Consider the following 21,699-nt stretch of genomic DNA (forward strand, 5'->3'; position numbering starts at 1 on the left):
GGGTTCATGACTTGGGTAGGGATTCAGGATGTGGACTCCAGCTGGGCACTGCTTACCTCAAATTGCTCCTGGGTGATGGTGGAGTGGGGCTAAAGCAGGCTCATTCCTGCCACAGCCCTGCACCACTCCCAAAAGCAGCCAGCAAACTTAATCTATCCCTAGTCCTGTTGTGCCCCCTCTCTGCTCTGTGGAGATAGGATATAAGGTGGAAGAAGGGGGCACCTTAACATCAGCACCCTCCTCTCCCTCTCCTGCCCTGCCAAGAAAGTAGGAGGCTCTTGGGGGAACAGCTCCAAGACCAAGGGCAGGAGATGTGCAGCAGTGGGAAGAGGAACAGCTGAAGTGCCAGCACTTGATAGCCACGTGGCCAAACCTGTCAAGATCAGCTGTCAGAGGTTCCAAGATCTACCAGTAGATCCTGCTCTACTGGTAGGTGACCACTGATGTAAAACAATGTGTTTCTGTTAGAAAAGCTAAATGAAAAGCATGTGGTATTTGACAACTTAGTTGTATCAGGGAAAACTATGCAGAAAAGGCTTGCATGGGACATTTGAGGATACCTCTTTATAGCAGCATTATTGTGGAATAACTGATGTTATTTCAAAATAACATAGTGTACATCTACACAGCAAGCCATTCATTTGAAATAATGTTGAGATGGAGGACTTCTTACTCTGCTCTTGTAACCCTCATTTTACAAGGAGTAAGGGAAGTCAGAGGAAGAGTATTCTAACTCAGACTTCCTGCCGTGTAGATGGCTTATTTCAGCTATTGGTGCTATTTTGACTTAGGCTACACAATTGATGTAGTTCAAGTTGCAGAGCTTATTTCGGCTTTAGCTCAGCTGTGTAGACATACCCGAATTCCATCTTTTTTGTGGAAGAGGCAATGCAAATGAAGTGCTTATTAGCATTTTCTTGTGCTTCATGTGCATAATCTCTTCCGATCTGTTTGTGGAAGAGGTTTTTGTGCAAAAAAAGCAGCGTAGAGGTCCATTTTGTGGAAAAACCCCTTTTGCTCAAGAGCCCTTGTACCTCAAAAAAGGACCCATTTACACTGCTTTTTTTTTTTGTGTGTGTGCAAAAACCTCTTCCGCAAAATGGATCGGAAGAAATTATGCAAATGAAGCATGAGAAAACGCTAATGAAAGCTTCATTTGCATTGCCTCTTCCACAAAAAAACTTAGTGTAGACATAGCCTGAGTGTCTCTGGAGGACAAATTGTAGATCAAGCCCTGTTTTGTCTTTGTCATGCAAGCTATCTTAGGGTATGTCTACACTACCCCGCTAGTTCGAACTAGCGGGGTAATGTAGGCATACCGCACTTGCAAATGAAGCCCAGGATTTGAATTTCCCGGGCTTCATTTGCATAAGCGGGGAGCCGCCATTTTTAAATCCCCGCTGGTTCGAACCCCGTGCAGCGCGGCTACACGGGGCTCGAACTAGGTAGTTCAGACTAGGGTGCCTATTCCGAACTACCGGTACACCTCGTTTCACGAGGAGTAACTGTAGTTCGGAATAGGAACCTAGTCCGAACTACCTAGTTCGAGCCCCGTGTAGCCGCGCTGCACGGGGTTCGAACCAGCAGGGATTTAAAAATGGTGGCTCCCCGCTTATGCAAATGAAGCCCGGGAAATTCAAATCCCGGGCTTCATTTGTAAGTGAGGTATGCCTACATTACCCTCCTAGTTCGAACTAGGAGGGTAGTGTAGACATACCCTTACTGACTTCCAAAGGTCTCTGAGTATGAGTAAGGGCTATTTACTTAAGTATCGATGTGCTAGATCGAGCAACATTCACTCACTTAAAATCTGCAGTACTTTTTATATCTAAAAAGCCAAGTCCTGTTCTCCTCACTGTCACCACTAGTCTGATTGTAATCAGCAGGAATACAGATGTAAATAAAACAAGAAGTCCTACTAATCATAATCAGACTAGTGGACCCGAAGAAGCTGGAGATGAAGAGGGTGTTGTGACAGGGCTGCTGCATCTTGCCCCAGAGAGACAATAAAGAAGTCCTCCAAGCACGGTAGAGTGGCAGTGGAGGAAGCAGCCAATCAGTGGCCAGGAATGCCCTATGAAAGGAGGGGACGAGGAGCAGAGGAGCAGTCAGGTGCTCTGGAGATTTCAAGGTGTACAGCCTGGGAGATTGGCTGGCTGGCAGCACAGTGGACAGCTCCCTGTGGAGAACTTCTTGCAGTTCTGTGGACTATGATGGGACTTGGAGACAAAGCCCTGAGGTGAGGATGAAGATAATACTTCCAAGAGGGGAAGGCCTGGGGGCACCACTCTTTTCCAGAGTGAGGAACAAACTAAAGAGGGGACAAACTAAAGGGGGACTCCAAAGAGGGCACTGAGATGGCTCCCTGTTAGATGTGTCCTCTGGAAGGGGTTTGTGTGCTTCAGCACATGGGCTATTTGTGTGACTCCAAAGAGCCTTTGAACAGGAGAGAGTGCAGGAACAGTCAGCCAAAGGGGGCACTCATGAGAGATGAGCATCACCCTGTTACATGTGGGTTACAGAGGTTCTATTAATGTAGTTGAATGTGGACCAGCCTTATGTGTTTTTCTGTGTGAGTGTAAAGAGAAGAGTATTTACCATGGATATGGCATCATGAGAAAGACCATTTCAATTCAGTGATACTTTCTGCTCATTAAGGAATTGGAAATTGTATCTCAGGAAATAAATATAATTATCATGACAAAAACTGAATAATCCTTTTTGAGATTTTTTGTACCAGTTTACACACAGATGATTTTCCCTGCTTTAGCCTCCTACCTTCAAGGCTACACTGTGTGATCATTATTATTCTAGCTTCATAGGACAGCTTGGACTTTTTCACAGTCCATCTATGTCACTTTGCTCAAGAGGCTGCTGTGCAATAACTATGAGTATTCGGTAGATCTTAAAATTGATCTCATGGACACTGCATTATTCCTAGGCTTCTGTGGCCTAAGGTGCAAGAGTCCACATGCATGAACTGAAAGGTGGTCTCCTGCATTGCAGTGCAGGTCACTGAAGTAAGGATATGACTCATTTTTTAAGCAGAATGAATTGATTGAAAACTAATCTGATTTTAAATTGTGCCTTAAAATCTTGTTTGCAGAATGAAAAATGCACAGCTCTTCATTTTGCTGCCACCCAAGGAGCAACTGAGATTGTTAAATTAATGATGTCATCCTATGCCGGTGATGAATCTATTATTGATGCAGTAGATGGGAATAAGGAAACACTGCTTCATAGGTAAGAGAATCCTCTGACATCGTACTCACAATCACTGTTTCAGTTCCACCAACATCCAACAATGTCACTTCAACAAAATTAGAGAAAACAGGAGGTAAGCATCCACATCTGGAAGGTTTTCTCACTGAAATGGGAATTCTGGAGGGAGGTGATTTTAGTTTACAGTGTAACTGGTTGATTGGTCAAGATCTTGATGCCTGGAGTGAAGACCAGGGAGACTTTGAGACTGTGGCATTTCAGATGGTACATCCAGCTATTACATTGCCATTTGAACTGGAAAATGATTCTAGTGTAGGACCAGTGGGCAAACCAGCTGAAAGAAATTGCAGTACAGGCAGTCCCCGGGTTACGTACAAGATAGGGACTGTAGGTTTGTTCTTAATTTGAATTTGTATGTAAGTCAGAACTGGTACATATTGTAGGGTAAACTCTAGCCAATCATTTCTCCAGAGCTCAGTTTTATTCTCCCACACCTCACTTCCCTCAGTCCTTTATTCTCAAGCTGAGGTGTCTGCTGAGAAAAGCTGCTCCGCGTCTCCCTGGTCTGCTGGGGGGAGAGGGGCGCTAGCTTCATGTCTCCCTGGTCTGCTGGGGGGAAGCAGCTAGTGCGGGGTTGCCTCACCCCGTTTGTAAGTAGGGATCCGATGTAAGTCGGATCCATGTAACCCGGGGACTGCCTGTACTGGAAAAGGGGTACTCATGGGAAGAGAAAATGGCATTTTGGAATGATCAACAGTCTCTTGAGGCACCAGGACCAAATAAATTCTACATGGGTTTAACAAGATTCAGCGGATCTTCCCAAACTAATGAAGAAGGAATGTAAAAAAATGCACTGGTGTCTATTTCACTGTTCCATAACAAAATTATTTAGTGACTGATTTAAAAGAGTCAGGGTGTGACTGCAAATCCGTGCACAGTTACTATGACTGCATTTGCACGTTAAGGATTTGTAAATGGCTATTTGTGCATGTAACTGCATTTCAGCTCAGGTGTAAATTAAAGTAGCAGTAGTAGCAAGATCAGGATTCTATTGCTGAAGAAGGGCAGGCAAATAGGAAAGCAGGATGCAATCTGCACAGATTTTTCTCATCACCCAGTGAATTTTGGATGTAGTAAATGCCACCGGGCATCACAAGAATTCACTGTTAGCAGGATTCCTCACAAGACACCATAAGGTAGGTAGGGGCTCTGTTAAGGGCAGTAAGTGTGTGTATGATGATGACGTGGTAAGAGTCCTGCTCTCAGGCTTCAGTCTGAAAATTTTACAAAGGCTTATTATTCTATGTCCTGTCATCTTGGAGTTTCTTTTGTCCATATGCCAAATAGTTGATTTTCCTGTTAGTAAATGTCTCCTGTAGATAGCAGAAGTCTCTCCACATACTTGAATCACTTATATTATTTTTAAAAATCACTCTTTTAATATTATCGTTTCTAAATATAGTGTTGTACTGTTATATAATAATTCCACCAATGTGTTTTGTGGTATCTGAGAAATTTTATCACTGTGGCACTGTAATTGTGTATAGTTACATCACACTGAGATCACCTGTTGTAAAATGTAGTTTTAAGCCTGAATGGAAAAGGGAAGATACAGTTATTGAATATAGTTTATTTGCAGTGAAGTCCCATTTTTTCAAAACATTAAATTCCTAACTTCAGAACTTTTCTGAAAGTTTTCCCTACAATATTACTGTTTAATATCTTAATATCTTACTATTAGATAAAACTTCAGATATATGCAATATGCAGACAGTTAAATATATTTTAAGTTAATAACACTTCCACTTCCCCTGAAGTATGTTTTAATTCTTTCCCTAGTTTTGCTGTGCAATTGATTATTACAGTCAGAATATTCACTGAGCAGAGCCATTGCAATTACAAGGCTTGATCTGGCATTCTGTGCAGATCCAAAGCTTCCAATAAGGCCAATAGAAGTTCCAGGTGCCATATCTCATTGAAATCATTTGAAGTTTCAGGTGACACAGAATAAGTTGAGCTCATGGTGCATATGATTTTTTAATCAACATTTTACAGTATTATAAAAAGTACTAATGCCTTTCTCCACTGAAGTCAAAAGGAGCTTTGCCATGAAACAAAATCCTGGAGCCTTTAACGTCAATGAGATTTTAGCATATCTACAGAATGGAACATGGTTAAAAATTCAAGGTTAACAATACGAGTGGACAAAAATGTATTATATGTGGCATTATGCAGGAAGCATTTTTGTGTCTCACTTTTTATATAAAGAAAATTATTTGAAAGCACTAAAAGAAGGCAGCAGATGTAGAAAAGTGTATTGCCCTTTACGTTTAAATGTCATTGACCTTTCTAAAATAAACTATGTTTTTACCCCACAGGACTGCATTATTTGATCACTATGAACTGGCAGAGTATTTAATTTCAATGGTAAATATTTAATTAAGGAATATATTAACAAAGATTGTTGCTAGTTACTAATGCAGTTTGTACAGAAACATCTATTAAAGGTTTTTACTTAAAAAATAATTTCCTGTTTAGCAAGCACAGGAAATTACAAAGACGGTGTTTCTTCAGTAACAGGTTTTCTTCTTTCTATACCTTTCAGAATACACAGCTGCAGATTATAGTGCTGTTATAGTTATGATTCCCTTCTGTAGCATTCTGTAGGTGTTCATAATCATGCTGCAAAACTGCATCTGTATTTGTATTTGAATTATGAAACATGCAGAAGTGATAATAGAATATACCAGAATGATTCAATTGACCTCACTTTTAAAGTACTTAACAAAGAAAGGAAATAAAATTTAAAATATACATTTAATTCATCCCCTTTTTTCAAAAGTGAAATCTCACACCCATCATAGACATGTAGGTGTTACAAGCATCACACAGACATTTCTAGGTGGAGAAGAGGGTTCATGTGTGGTCCAGCAATAGCTTGTATACACTCACTCACCTCACCACAGGAGATTTATTGGGTTTCTTCATTGACTAATTGGGAAGGCAAAAGAGAAAACCTAGTTGGAGCTGCTGCTGGCTACAATATGGGTGCAAATTAACACCAATGTAGGTTGTCACATCTTTATATATTTACTGTATGCTCCACTGTTTATCCTGTGTTTGTACAGCTGAACAAATTGTATTCCCCTATATATAGAGCTATGCCAGATTGTAGTAGCTGAGGATTTTGCCCTTAATGTCATGTTAACAGACAATAATAGATGTTTTACTCCATATAAGTAGTCTCAGGAACTTTAGTTAAAAGTGAGTTACAGAACCAGTTTTCTTTAAAAAAAATAAAAATAAAAGCAAATGCTAACATTTGGTATTAGACTATTTAAACTTATCCTTGGGTGGTAACAGGCACTTATATGTTTTGACCTGCGAAGGGCAGGAACTACTTTGTGCCTATGGAAGCCCACATGTGCAAACAATTAGAAGATAAAGAATGAAAATCCATTTTAACACTGTATTTGTTAAAAAATTAACTTACACTCTTTTTTTTATTTTTCTCTAGAATATTTTTGTTATATTTCTGAGGTTTGGCTGAGCTATGGTCAATGCAGGGCCTATGTTGGGAGGTGAAGGTGACTGTCATGATCCTGTACCCAATATGGAGTGGTCTCTGAACTTGCTTATGCATACCAGATACATTCATTATTAAATCTGTTAATGCTCTGCCCTGTCTGGCTGAGATTCATTGATATAAGGCTGCTGGTTCTCTTGCCTTGCTGTGGCTACTACTGCCATGGTGAGTGCAGAGTGGCCAGACTCCTGGTGCCAACCCATTCCAGGCCCCCTGGTTGCCTTTCTTGTGGGAGAGGGCTTTGGGAAGGGTACGTGGAAACAGGAAGGGGCAGAGCAGGGGTAGGAAGAGGCAAGGCCTGGGGCATGGAAGGGGAGGTTGCCTGGGCCCCACACTTCCCTAGGGGTGGCCCTGATCATGGGAGCCATATTGCTGCTGAGAAGTTTGTATCCTCTGGTTACGTGCACTTTGAATGAAAAGCTTTTGTCTTTCTAAGTTGTTTCTGTGGCGAACTGGTCTATGAATTGCAGAGCAGCTCCAGAGTCAGAGCTGTGTAGGTGTGTCACAGCACCACCACAGCACCTCCTGCCAGGTGCACTGAGAAGTAGCTCATATCTGCCCACCAGACACCTCCTCCTGGCTGGTGTCAGTACCAGACCCTTATTGCTCCTAAACCATGGTGTTCTCGCAATTGTTGTCTGTCATCCCCATTCTAGGGGGTGTTATCACTCTGCACTTTGGGGTTCTCCCCTCCCAGGGGACCCCCAATTCTCCTATACCCACCTTGCCTCAGTGACCCACTTCCATTCTTCATCTAGCTCCTGCAATCTGAAATGGCCACTCATTAGCAAGGGGGTGTGGACCTACTGCCTTTTCCTATCTATGATTGCCAGATACCTTAACAAAAAATCCCGAACAGGCAGGGAAAATTTGGCTGAGCCAAAAAAAAAAAACCAACCAAAGTCACTGCACCTTTAAATTTTACATGCCCAGTATTCTTCTTTTTTTTTAAACCAGACAGAAGGCCAAAATATCAAACTGTCCAGGCAAAAACCAGACACCTGGCAACCCTATTCCTATCCTGGTTGTCCCCTTACAGCTCTACTACACTCAAACCTTGCTTCAGGCCCTACTGCCTGGGAGTAAAGTCAAGCCAGAGATCCCCAGCCTTGCTTGCCTTTCCCCAGCACTGCTCTGTCCTGGGAAGCCTCAAAGCTTCCTTAACAACCAGGTCTTTCCTGCTCCCCAGCTAAAACAAGTATGTCCATGTACCTCTCTCCAGGAGCCCTTATTTATAAAACCCCCCTGCTGGGCTCTAACTGGCAGTATCTGCTTCAGCTGCAGGCTTTGCTCTCAGCCCTCTTCCATGGCTGGGTTTTACCTTAAAGGGCCAGTGTGGGCCGATGTCCCATCACAATGCCCTTTTAATCTCAGTAGTCATGCTATGAATATTCAGTTTCACTGTCCAGGGAGATTCAATGTCCTTTTAAGTGATAGGTCCCCAAAAAAGGGCTCTTGATTGTTTGTAATGTGAGTTAACTACCAGCAGCAAAATTTCTATATTTTATGCATTTATTACAACCCATGTTTCTGGCTGGACATTTATCATCTCTTGGAATATGATTTTTTCCACACTTTATGCATGTAGGCTGGACTATGTCCCTCTTAGCCTGGATTTTTCACTCACATCAGGCATTTTAGGATAGTGACTTTTAAGTCTCAGAGTCTGTTTGCAATTGCTAAGCTAGTTTCAGGTTTTTAAGTTTGTCATGTTTCTCTAGGCTTTCCTGTTTCACTATTTCAGACTGTTCTGCTGCTTGAATAGTTGTGGCTAGGATTAATCTCTCATCATTTGTGGCTGCTGTGAAAGTTTTTTATCCTTTAACCCTATTACCAATTTCAGGTTTTGCATTCCCAAAATCAGTTTTCAGTCAATGTATGCAGAGCTTTTATAAAACATTCAACACTTTCCCTTTGTTCTGAGTTTTCAGGTTAAAACATGCTCTTTCATAAAGCATATTTCTCTGAAACATAATTATGCATCAAACATAGACTAAACTCCTTCGTAGTCATCTTTGTGACTGTCTTAATGTCAAAGTATTTAAAGATATGATTTGCTCGCTTCCCCATAGCATACATTAAAGATACTTCACTTTCTTTTTGCTGCTTGATAGTAATGCAAAATCTTGCAAAACCCTGTTCCTGTCTGTCCATTCTGAAGGTTTATCCAAGTTGAAGTTCTTTAAAGCAGTGAAGAGTAGCATGTTGATGAGATCTTGCAACCTTTGCTCCTGTGTTCCTTCTGACTGAAATTTTTATTGCTGTTTTCTTTCTGTTTCTGTTCTTATCTTATGCCTAGTACCATATAATGTTTCTCTATCTGGTATGGACAAGTTTTAGAACACGCCAGATATGTTCATCATAAGGTCCTTTAATGGCCTTCCAGGTATGGCTGAGGGTCATTTACATAAGTAACACAGGCAAGTGGCTGGACAGTATAATACAATTTAGCATTCTATTACAATGACTACGCACTGTCTTTGCACTCCTTGTTCCTGTAGCTGCTTCGAGCTGTTTTGCATTAATTAAGGCTAACTCAGGACTGCTCTTATTTGCAGTGGATTCTAATAAGTGCTGAAGTACCAGCTGAGATTAACAGAACACCACACCTTTCAACTATTACTTCTGTTGCAGCTCTCAGTGGCATCTTTTACACTGGGTATGAGTAAGGATACAGGCAGTCCCCGGGTTACGTACAAGATAGGGACTGTAGGTTTGTTCTTAAGTTGAATCTGTATGTAAGTCGGAACTGGCGTCAGCCGCTGTTGAAACTGATCAGTTTCGATCGCAGCTGAATCTGGATGCCAGTTCTGACTTACATACAGATTCAAATTAAGAAACCCAGGCATCCCCAAGTCAGCTGCTGCTGAAACTGATCAGCAGCTGATTCCAGGAAGCCTGGGACAGAGCAACTCTGCCTCGGGCTTCCTGTAGTCAGCCGCTGCTCAGTTTCAGCAGCGGCTGACTTGGGGACGCCTGGGGCAGAGCAGCTGGGGTGCTGCTAGGTTGCTCCAGTAGCACGGCTCCTCGGCGCTACTGGAGCAACCCAGCAGCACCCCAGCTGCTCTGCCCCAGGTGTCCTGATTCAGCCGCTGCTGAAACTGACCAGCAGCGGCTGAATCAGGACGCCTGGGGCAGAGCAGCTGGGGTGCTGCCGGGTTGGTCCGGAGCGGCGCTGCGGGACCAACCCGGCAACTCCCAGCTGCTCTACCCCAGGGGTAGGCAGAAAAGCCTGGTCTGCTGGGGGGGGGCACTAGTTGCACCTCCCCACCCCCCCAGCAGACCAGGGAGACGGGGGTGGCGGACCGCCCAAGTCCTCCACGGCTTTGCTCCGTCTCCCTTGTCTGCTGACCTGGGAGACGCGGAGCAAAGCTGCAGAGCACGCGGGCAGCGGGACAGTCCAGGCGCGCCGCGGCTGTCCCACTGCTGGCGTGCTCCGAGGCTTTGCTCCCCATCTCCCTGGTCTGCTGGTCAGACCAGGGAGACGGAGAGCATAGCCGTGGAGCATGCCCACAGGGGGACAGCTCAAGCGCACCCGGGCTGTCCCGCTGCGGGCGTGCTCCGCGGCTTTGCTCCTGTCCCCCTGGTCTGCTGGGGGGGTCCAGCAAAGCCGCTGAACCCCCCCAGCAGACCAGGGACCCCAGAGCAAAGCCGCCACCTAGGCGGCTTTGCTCGTTTGCCCGGGAGCAAAGCCGCCACCTGGGCGGCTTTCCTCCCGGGCAAACGGGCAAAGCCTCCCAGGCAGCGGCTTTGCTCTGGTGTCCCTGGTCTGCTGGGGGGGGTCCAGCGGCTTTGCTGGACCCCCCCCCCCCCAGCAGACCAGGGAGATCGGGAGAAGCTTTTCTCGCCCCGGAGGACACGGGTGGCGACCCGCCGCCCGTGAGCTCCGGGGCGAGAAAAGCCCCATTCGTAAGTGCGGATCCGACATAAGTCGGATCCGCGTAAGTCGGGGACTGCCTGTAAATGGGAAATGGTGGCATAGTGCTGATTGTGTCAGTCAGAAATTTCACTGTTCTGTGGGAATCATGAGCTCCCAGTTTAGTACAGTTTTCTGGCCAAAGCATGGCTTAATCTCCTGCCCATTGTCTCCATAGTAAAAAGAGACAAATATTGACTTTGGGTTTGATTATCGCTTGTATTCTTTAATAATCTACATCTCATTTCATGCATGTTAGCTTGTATAAACATTAATTTTATTTTAAGCACCTGGAAATAGAAATGACAGTTGTCAAAACATTCTTAACATGTTGTAGGTTGTGTTTTAAATAATAAAGGCCTGATCGCCCTCACAAAAGCAGAATTCTCCGGCAGCATTATACGCCCACTTTGTACTTACTGTGCCCAGTGTAAACACCTGAATAAGATACAAAGCACCAGAGAATCAAGCCATGCAGCTAAAAATTGTACAAAATGGTTTATTTTGTAGTATTCATGTAGGCCCTGGTTCAGCACATCACTTAAGTTGATGCTTAATTTAAATGGGACTTAAGCACATGCCCAAGTACTTTCTGGAACAGAAATTGATCTGCTTATATGCTTTGCTAAATCAGGACCTTAAGAAACAAAACAAAGTAAGCTTGAAAAAAAGGAATCAAAACCACTTTAATTAGTCTTTTTTTCTTTCTTTTTTTGCTTCTTTTTTCTTTTCTTTATTTTCAATTAAAACATTTCTGTTAATTGCAAGAATAACATTAACATTAAGATCAATTCAATTACACAAAAGTCAGACTATTCAGAAGTTAAGGTTTATAGAGTACCAATGATATGAACATGTTATAAATACACATTATCTTCCATTTATGATTTCCTGGTTAAAATTATTTTTAATATACTACTCTTTATCTTCTTAAATGCATTAAATTATTTAGGATGCACAGTGTTGCTGAACTTATGTTCCTGAGAGGTTAACAACATTAATATCTGGAGTAAAATTAACTACTCAGATTGCATATGTAAATGACTACTTGTAAATGGTTACAGTTGTGTCAGCTGAAACTCTATTTTATTTCTAATACCTGAGCAGGTAGGAAAATTTGATTTTGAGTGGCTCCTTAGAAATGAACACATTTTTTAGATGCCCTCTTAAGTTATAGAATGAATGGTAACTGAGAGGCAGGGCATGAGGGGCAGGCAATTTTTTTTTTATCCTTAAGCAATTGATAGCTTTGCTTGGTAACTTCTTGATGTTTCTTGTTAAACCCATCATTATGTATGAAACAATCAATGTAACTTATCATGTTTCTATGACAACAAGATTCATTATTCCTTAAGTTAAATATTGATTGTGGTATTAGTTAATAATTCTCTCATAATTTAAGGTCTGAACCAAAAATAATTGAAATTAATCCAGTTGATTTTGCATCAGACTTGCATGAGTTGTACCCAGATCTTAATCCCATGATCTGAGTTGGTCTCAGCTCAAATAGTATCCACATCACAAAATCCATAATCAACGCTGCTACATAATGACCCTTTTACTTGCACTCTTTGGCAGCCTCAATAAAGAAAATAATCAATAACAATTATCAGAGGGGTAGTCATGTTAGTCTGTACCCGCAAAAACAACAAGAAGTCCTGCTTTCATGGGCAAAGCCCCACGTCTGGCAATTACAGAATAAAGCATAAATATACACATATATATATTTATTCCTCTGAGGATCTGATGAAGTGTTTTTTTTCCCCCACATAAGCTTATGCCCAAATAAATTGGTTAGTTTTTAAGGAGCCACAGGACTCCTCCTTGTTTTAAGGATTTAATGGGCACAGAGATCAAGTTACACTAATTTCTGGATGTGATGTGTTGTGGTGACTCAGAAGAGGCTTGCACTTTTGCTGCCTATTATGTGGCTAGATAGGGAACATCATTATTAGGGTTGTAATTTTGGTACATTTGCAGACCATTAAGGTTATGGTTTATGAATTGGAGTCCATAAAGATAGGTACCTAATTCCAGGGCTGGCAAATGGCATCCCAGACTAGGAATGTCTTCAGCACCCTTTCCCCCATTAGTTAAATTTTTATACCTTATTTTTATTGCTTTTCTACTCCATTTCATGACATTGATGCCCAATTTGCATGCATGGTTTATACCTGTCATATAAGAAGTTACATTTGCACGCCAGGATCCATAAATTTGTATGCTGTATATAAGCAAATATAAAACCTGTTTTCTCTAAGCTTATAGAAACTTTTTAATTTTAAGAATACCTGAAATATACTAACATCAGGAAATTGAACAGTGCACAGCGTTGGGTGGTTCACTATTTAACAGTTTTATAGGAGGTGACAGCCTTAGAATATTACCCCTAGTCTTTTAAAGAGGTCACTTTTATCACCTATTTCCTCATAAACTGAAGCACAGCTTCATAGAGATTCAAAGTATGACCATTGGCATTTTCAAGTGACAAAATAGTAAGCTCAGTTGGCCTGAGCTTTGAAAAGCTGTGCTCACTAGCTCATGTTTGTGATTAGCAGCATGAGCAAAATCCTCAAAGCTATCCACATATTAGGAAAGTGTCCTTTTGCTCTCCATTATTAATGAATTGGAAAATTTGGAGTGGAGATTGCTTCCCATGTTGAAAATTTGATGGATATGGTCAATATAGAGGTCTTTATCATTGATATCCAAAGAGTCCCTGTGTGTCAGCATCTAGTGGAGGTCTGTACAATTATTTAAGAATGTTTTCCTGTCTGCTAGCAGTTTACTCAGATCATACAACAAAAAACGAACAAAAACAAAAAATCACCCCCCTCAACCAAACAACCCCCCAAAAAACTCCTTGAATTTTCTTCTGAGCTTCCAATCATTTCTTCCCTTATAAACAGCGTCTCTTCTTTCAATGAATATGATTTTCCTTGAAGACGGGCTCAACTCTGATGCTTTCTGCCATTTCTTTGGCAGCAGTGATGGCATCTTCAGATCTATTGTCTCTGTATAGTAGTCATGATGTCCTTCGACTGAGTTTGTAATGCCTTTCTTACAACATTTACTAGAAACAGTATATATGACAAACCACAACTGAGACTAGAAATTTGAAACTAGTGATCTGATTTGCCACGTTTTATGCCTAATATCAGATTCTGGCCTTCGCTTTACTTGACTGCGCCAGTGCCATCAGGGCATTATTAACCTCAGTCACTTCGTATTTCACTGGCCTTATGCTGCTACCAATGCAGCTCTCCCACCAAGTGGCACGTTAGAGGTTTCATGGACAGATTTGTAACATTGTCTAGGAGGGCCTAGCACCTGATAGTTATTGCTAAAAACAGGATGTCTACCCTTTGCAGTACTGCAAAGAAAGATACTGAATCTAAAGAAGGTGATGCTGTGTCTGACATAACCAGTTTAGGGAATAGCTGAAGAAAGCTCTTGGATTCAATACAAAGATTCTTGCCTGGATCCCACTGTTTCTTTCCTTCAGGTTCATTCCATTGTTGTAGCAATCCTGAAGCTTTATTTTAGTCTCATTCAGAACATTCATAAACAATTCTATTAGGTCTTTTCCAGAAGAGTCATCCACAAACTGGAAACAGATACAGTGTTCCTTTCCTTGGATACAACCAGCCTTCTCATCAATATACCTTATTGTAAGTGACATCTTTTCATTGTGACCAGGCCTACTGGTAGTGGGGGGAGGGGGGCAAAGGGACACTGTCCTGAGGCCCAGTGATTCAAAAAGGCCTTTCAAAGCATTGCCAGATCCTCACACGGTACGCTTTGGGTGGCTCTTAGGGGTGGCTGGGCAGGGCGTAACATGGTTCTGGGTATTGCTTTGGGCTAGCTGCCCCCAGCCCTTCCACTTCCATCTGAGGCTCCTTCCCTTCCAGGAACGAGGAGCCTGGCTCCATTCCACCTTGCCCAGGGACCCAGCAAGTCTTTTGTCTCCTCTGACTGTGACCAATATCAGGAGTGCAGCTGTTATTAAGTGTAGTACTTTGCTGATCTGCATCAATATGTTATCAAGCATCTTCCTTGACATAAAATCAATCAATTTGCTTTGAATTGTTTTGCTGCAGTAATAGGCCATAGTATCTTTCTGTAGGTGCTCATGCATGTCATAATCACATTTGCCAAGGAACCAAGAAAATTAACATTATGTTCAGTGAACAATTTATCTGAGCCCTGGAAAGTCAACTTATCCTTTTTCAAGGAGGAGGGTAATTTAGATCAAACATTTGAGCATGTTCCTCCAGTGCTGGGTTTCTGCATTAACAATATTCTAGTTTTCTGCATCTGTGCACTTACTCTGCTTGAGCCTGGATTATTGAGCTCAAAGCTGCATCCATTTGAGTAGGCCATCAAAGTTATGTCTACAGTATCCTGAAATAGCTACCCTACGTCTTTTGAATGCGCCTGCTATTTCGAGACCTATTTCAACATTCCTGTAACCTTCATTTCATGAGGTTTAAGGGATATCTCGAAATAGTGCATTATTTCAAAATTCAATTGAAATAAGAGATGCAATTTGTGTAGTGCAAATTTCATATCTTATTTCGAGTTTAGGGTGCTGTGTAGACACACCCCAAATGGCCAGGTGACTTTTCATGTTGTTTCAGGGCATCAGCTAAGTTCTGCCACTAATTGCATCCAGAAACCACAAGCAATGATTTGGCATTCTTGTCACATATTTTGCAACAAAACTAGAGCACTTTGTCAGTTGATTTTGAGTAAGCTAGCTAATGTCGATTCAATTTTTCACCATTGTCAAGTACTTGTTCACAGTGTAACTTTGAGAAATGTCACTTCTGCTCCATTACTGGAAATGTCATATCTTCAATTTTGCCCAGCTCATTCTAAATTGTGTTATCAATATGGGCAGAGTTTGATCATCTGCTTAAAAGCAAGAATTGCTGTATTGATTTATGTTGTGCAGTTTTTCTCACTGCTGCTTCTATCATCTAATGTGATTGATTCTTCTTTATATTTTCTCTACTTACGTAAGACAGTATTTTCTTTGTCATTACTTTCCTTTTCATGTAAGCCACATTCTTGTTTATTCTCACTCCCCTTTATTCTGCCAGGAAAATTGGAGAATACTCCATGTAAAATTGATAATTCCTTCATAACAGAACTTCCTTCATTTACACTTTATTTTGCTCTTCAATTTCTTTTGCACAGTGATGATTTTGTGCTATTGCCAAAAACCTCATTTATATTCTGTTTTAGATGATTTCCCATAAAATTTACCCCTCACTGCAAACTAGATTACAGTTGTTATTGTGGTTTCTTTTTTCTTCCAACACTGTGCTCCTGAAACCTTCTTAACAGTATTAAATTGAGTAAAAGTCTATGTTTTGCAGTCTTAGAAAGTCATCAGTCGTTACCTGTTAAGCATGGCAGTAACAGCACCTTTTTAATATTATTGCATTAGGGATGCCAAATGGTTTCAGAAAAAATACCGACACCCCCAAAAAATGCAATGAAAACATTCTGTTGAGAGAAAAAAAAAAACACAGTAAAAGTTATTGAGAAAAAAGCGGGGGGAGGGAGAGGGCCAAAATACAGTCGCTTCCCCCTCCCTTCATCCCAGCCAGCACGAGCTGCGCCACATGTCAAGCCTTCCGTCGGCCGCCCAGACTGGGCCTCGGGAAAAAAACATTTTAGATGTCTGGTATTTTCTGAATTATTAAACCAGGCTGTCTGGTTTAATACTGGACACTTGGCATCCCTATATTGTATAAATAGGGTTGGTAGGGTGTGAATAGATATTGCCATCAGAAATATGTCCTCAGTGCTGCCCAGACCATGGTGGGCATCTTCTGCCTAAAATCCTGCCCTTTCTGGGAGTGCAGTGTTGGGCATCCCTCACCTTGCCCAGGGCCAATTGAGTCTGTCAGCTCACTTGTAGTTGCTACCTACGCTCCTTTAGTTTTAAAACACAAGTATACTTTCATAATTAAACAATAAACCATGGCTCACAATATTGCAGCTGGACTCTCACTTCATTTCACTTTATATCTCACTGAGGGTACGTCTAGATTACATGCTTCTGCCGACAGAGACATGTAAAATAGGCTACCTAACATAGTCAATGAAGCGGAGATTTAAATATCCCCAGCTTCATTAAAATAAAAATGGCCACCACGCTGTGCCGGCTCAGCTGATCGTCGGCACAGCGCACGAGTCAAGATGCGGCTCAGTCGACAAGAGAAGACTTTGTCGACCGCTCCTATAAACCCTGTAAACCCTGCCAGTTATATAACTGTGAAGGCTGACAACATTCTAGAAGGTTTAAGAAAAATATAGTTCTCAAAGTCTAAAAGGTTCCACAAGATTATACAGAAGTCCAGAAATTTCTACAAGGTTTGTGAAAAATTACTCAACATACAAGATATCCCAAACATTTTGCTTCAAACATTCTATTTTCCCTTTTGTCACTAACAAAATAACACTCTGATCCTGGTGCCCCTTCTCTCCAGGTCTGGCAACTTTCCCTGGGTTCCCTGCCCTCAATTCCAGCCTTGCCTAACTCTATATAAAGGCTATGATATTTCCTAGCTCATGATCTTTTAAAATCAGGATGCTGTTATTTAGATGACTAAATATGGGATTAGATGCTAACCTTAGGCACTCAAGCTTGAACACTTAGACTTAAATTCATTTAAATTAAGAAGGAATTTGTTTATTGAACACAAAAATTTAAACATGAAAGTGACTAACCATACCTATAATTCTTCTCTGTTACAACTTATTGCTAAGCTGTATTTGTTCAGGAATCAGTGATAAACCTGTTTTTTTTTTCATTGCAGGGAGCAAATATTGATAGTCTTGACATTGAAGGTCGGTCACCACTTCTACTGGCTACTACCTGTGCATCATGGAAAATTGTGAATTTATTACTCTCAAAAGGTACAAAGGAACAAAGAAATATATGTGGGGGGCTTTTCTCAGAAAAGTCCATACAACTTAAGATACTCTCTCAAAAATGTCAGGCACAGGTGAACACAAGGACTGTTCCATGCTAGCACCTTCTGGAGTGCTAAATCTCACAGAAAAGGGAAGGAGGAGGCAGGACCGAATCTATGCCCCTCCAGATCACTGTGTAGCATATACAGGCTATGGAAGGAAATCATATGCTGCACCCTCCTAAGGATTGGTGTGCATTCCCTCTGCACTTTCCAGAAGTTCAAAGCAGGGTAACAGAATTATTGAACATTAAGATATCACCAGGGGAGCTGACAGACCTTACTGGGTCCCTGGGCAAAGTGGAGGGGAAGAGGAGGACAGCTGCATGCTACCAGAAGGGGAGAGACCTCTGGTGGAAGGGTGCAGCCAGGGGCAGCTAGGCCTCAGTACTGCTTGGAGTATGTCATGCCTGTCACCCCAGTCCTTAGAGCTGACCAGAGCACACTGGGCAGTGCTCCGGCAGCAATTTAAAGGGTCCAAGGCTCCTGGTGCTGCTTCCGGATACCACTTTAACATGGTCAAGTTTCTTTAATTGGGTTTTAAACCTAAACTGTAGTAAGTTGTCACAGTGCAGTGTCACCTGAAACTGTACTAATTACTACACCCTTAATGAGGTTTCCTCTTTAATTATTAGTTGCCACATTTTTAAGAGTAAGCTACTGTAAATATATTGTGAGTATTTTTCTCATTAATATTTATAATTTTATTAACAGCTTTCTTTTTTAAATAAAAAGCTTATAGTAAAACTGCCATGGACTTTGGAAGCAAGACAGTGCCTTTCTAATCAGCAAGTCACTCCGTTTCTGTGTTGTCCAATTATTATAATGTTATCATAAATTATTCATGTAACATCACTGAGGTAAAATGATAATAAAACATAGAATTCCAGTTGAAATAATATGACTATGACTGGAGTACACTATGAGCCTGATTTATTTAGAGGTGTTGATCATGCAGCCTCCATTCATACCTAAAGCTGTGGAGGCTCAACATTTCAAAATAATAGATGCCTATAAATTTGAGTGCTACAGTGGAACAAATGAAATTCACAGAGTGCTGTAAATTGAAAATTTAGTATCCACAGAAGTCTTGGTGTGATTTTTTTGTTACTGCATTTTTAATCTCATTTTAGCTTGTGTATTTTAATTAAACACAGAAGCTAGTAATATTTCAATTGCTAGTATTTATCTCCATATTTATTTAGGAGCAAATGTGTTCTTAAAAGATCAGCTTGGTCGGAATTTCTTGCACTTGACAGTACTTCAGCCTGGAGGACTACAACATCTGGATGGGAAATTTCTGCAGGTACACTGAGGATCTATTTATAACTTTTGCTGATTAATGCAATGTCTTTCCCCAACTGTGTAAGAATTCTCTTGTCTTCCAGATCATTTATGAGCATTCATTTTATTTGTAAACATCTCACTGACCCATAGAGTAATTTAAATAGATAACATTTATAAAAAATATCCAAACATGACCAAGCCAATAACATGGATCTCTTTGGAAGGCAAAGGAATAAAGTAATGCCATAAATATATTTGCTGCTGGTGGATTGAATGGCTCAGGAGATTAACAATATATTATAGGAACTTTTGCTTCTACTTTCTCCAGTTATGCACTCAAGCTCTGGGTAATGCTGCAGGCTGCAGCAAATCCTTCAGAAAGGCTCTGTTGATTGGGTTTCAATAAATCTCCAGTCATTTTTAAAATAGGAATATCAAACATAATTCTGCATCTGTCCTGTTTTACGTGTCTATATAGACCACTTGGAATATTCAGATTCTCTGGAATCTACAATTTCTTTTAAAGAAAATTCGGTAAGTTTCTAATCCTCTGAGCTGCAGAGATAACCTTCCAGATGTCAGCCAAGTATAACTGCTGCAGTTATGTCTGCCGGAATGCACAGACAGGATGAAACCCATGAGTCAGATGTGTGAACTCTCCTGTCCCATATGAATCTAATTGGAAAATCAACGTTAATAATGACACTTGCATGTCATATTGTCAACTTTTTAAATTATTTAATATCATTTCAGTGAATGGAATGGGGTTAAGAGCTGAGAGTGAACTACACTGGGCTGGGAATAGGAAGTTGCTGCTGGGAGGGAAATGCAGACAGAAAAACAGACTCACAAAATTAGAGGATGGAAAGAGAAAGGATGGCCAAGGGAGGGAGACACAAAACAGCTATAATGACATCTCAACAAAAACATCTCAACAAAAACAATCTCTTACTAAGTAGTGAATGTTGATAATGAGGACCTGAATAAATAATAATTAATGCTACGTTTACACTGGCTTTTTTTATGCTAAAATTTTTGTTGCTTAGGGGTGTGAAAAAGCACCCTTCTGAATGACAACAGTTTTAGAAATGAAAAGCTCCTTTGTGGACAGCACTGTATCAGTGGGAGCCACAGTCTTGTTGAGAAAGCTACTGTCCTTCACTGGGGATGGTTTTATATTGTTGCTGGAAGAGCTTTCCTCTAGTGATAAACAGAGGCCATGCACCACACCTTTGTAAGGTGTGATGTGTGATCTAGCCTAAATGCTTCATTACTTCCTATAAGCTTTATTGCTTTCCATGCAAATCTATCACTGGGCATTGCACTGAATACTGTGAGGAATAAATACTCCTAAATTTATACCCCAGCCCATGGAACACAAGTAAGTGGAATTCATTCCACTCCTCTGAATGAGTTTGACATTTCTGCTGTAATGGTCTTAATTTCCATTTGAACCCCTATAGGAGGGTGTTGGAAAAATGCCATCTCCCATCCCTGACTGAATCTCCCCTGTAGTGCAGCTGTACCTACTGGCACAGATGTTCAGTTTCTGCCTCTCTTTACTACTGTGGGCAAATTCGGCCTCAGGTCATTTATGACTACTTTTTTTCACCTTCTGATGGACTCTCAATAGTCTCATTCCCCTTCCAACTAGGCAGGTGCTCACACTGCAAAATTATCACCATCCGAACTGGCCTCCTTTTTAATGGCCTCATAGAGAGCCCAAATATTCAGGAGACATGCAGGCTGACATGACTTTATTTTTCTGCCTGGTGTGGTTGAAGTGCATGCTGAGGCAGCATAGAAGAATCTTGTACTTTCAATATTGTACCTGTGAGTTTCTGAGTTCTTTTTGCAAAGTGTAAATTTGGTGAAAAGCATCTATCAGTACATATATTTGTAAAAGGCTCTCTTCTTTTTGTTGTCTTTGATTTTAACTTTACCTAAGTTCCAAAATCATTTCTTTTTGCCACAGATGAAATATATTAAAGATCTTGTTGTGGAAGAAGATGACGAGGGGTGCACTCCACTACATTACGCATGCAGACAAGGAGTGCCCTTCTCTGTAAATAGCTTGCTCGACTTGAATGTTTCTGTCTATTCTAAAAGTAGAGACAAGAAGTCTCCCTTGCATTTTGCAGCCAGGTAATTTAACATAGTCTATACAACATATCAGTGCCATTTTATCCATCCAGATTTTTACAGTATTACCCTGTACACTATCTTTCAAAGCTATGGGCGCATCAATACCTGTCAGCAACTTCTAAGAGGCATGAATGACACAAGGCTTTTGAATGAAGGTGATAAGAAGGGAATGACTCCCCTTCACTTGGCAGCCCAAAATGGTCATGAAAAGGTTGTGCAATTTCTGCTGAAGAAGGGTGCCCTCTTCCTATGGTAAGTGTATGGATTTCCTTTCTTTAAAACAATTAGATTTACTGAGCTACTTTGTTACTTAGGTTTTTACTCACCTCTAAAGTTTTTCTGCATTCTCAAGACAAGGTTGCATTAAAAGAGATGTATTGTCACATGCACAGTAACTTCATATATTACATTTTTGTTTAAGTCATTAGTAATAGTCTTCAATTAACCTGATTCAGGCGATTTTTCTTATACAGTAAACTTCCGATAATCCGGTACCTTTAGGACCCCGGGGGTGCCAGATTATCAGATATGCCGTACTATCAGAAGGGGGGGCT

At 41.3% G+C, this 21,699-nt stretch overlaps 1 protein-coding gene across 1 annotated transcript in view; it reads left to right on the top strand.

The window, feature by feature from the left end:
• Positions 1–21,699, top strand: part of TRPA1 (transient receptor potential cation channel subfamily A member 1) — a 74,145-nt gene that overhangs the window by 23,318 nt on the left and 29,128 nt on the right. The window contains exons 7-12 of the mRNA XM_075920527.2: positions 3,107–3,243; positions 5,601–5,649; positions 17,558–17,657; positions 18,919–19,019; positions 20,976–21,145; positions 21,233–21,397. Coding sequence (XP_075776642.2) covers positions 3,107–3,243; positions 5,601–5,649; positions 17,558–17,657; positions 18,919–19,019; positions 20,976–21,145; positions 21,233–21,397 — 722 coding nt within the window. The remainder of the gene's footprint in view (positions 1–3,106; positions 3,244–5,600; positions 5,650–17,557; positions 17,658–18,918; positions 19,020–20,975; positions 21,146–21,232; positions 21,398–21,699) is intronic.

Source organism: Pelodiscus sinensis, chromosome 2, assembly GCF_052426305.1.
Source record: "Pelodiscus sinensis isolate ZL-2025 chromosome 2, ASM5242630v1, whole genome shotgun sequence".
NCBI lineage: Eukaryota > Metazoa > Chordata > Testudines > Trionychidae > Pelodiscus > Pelodiscus sinensis.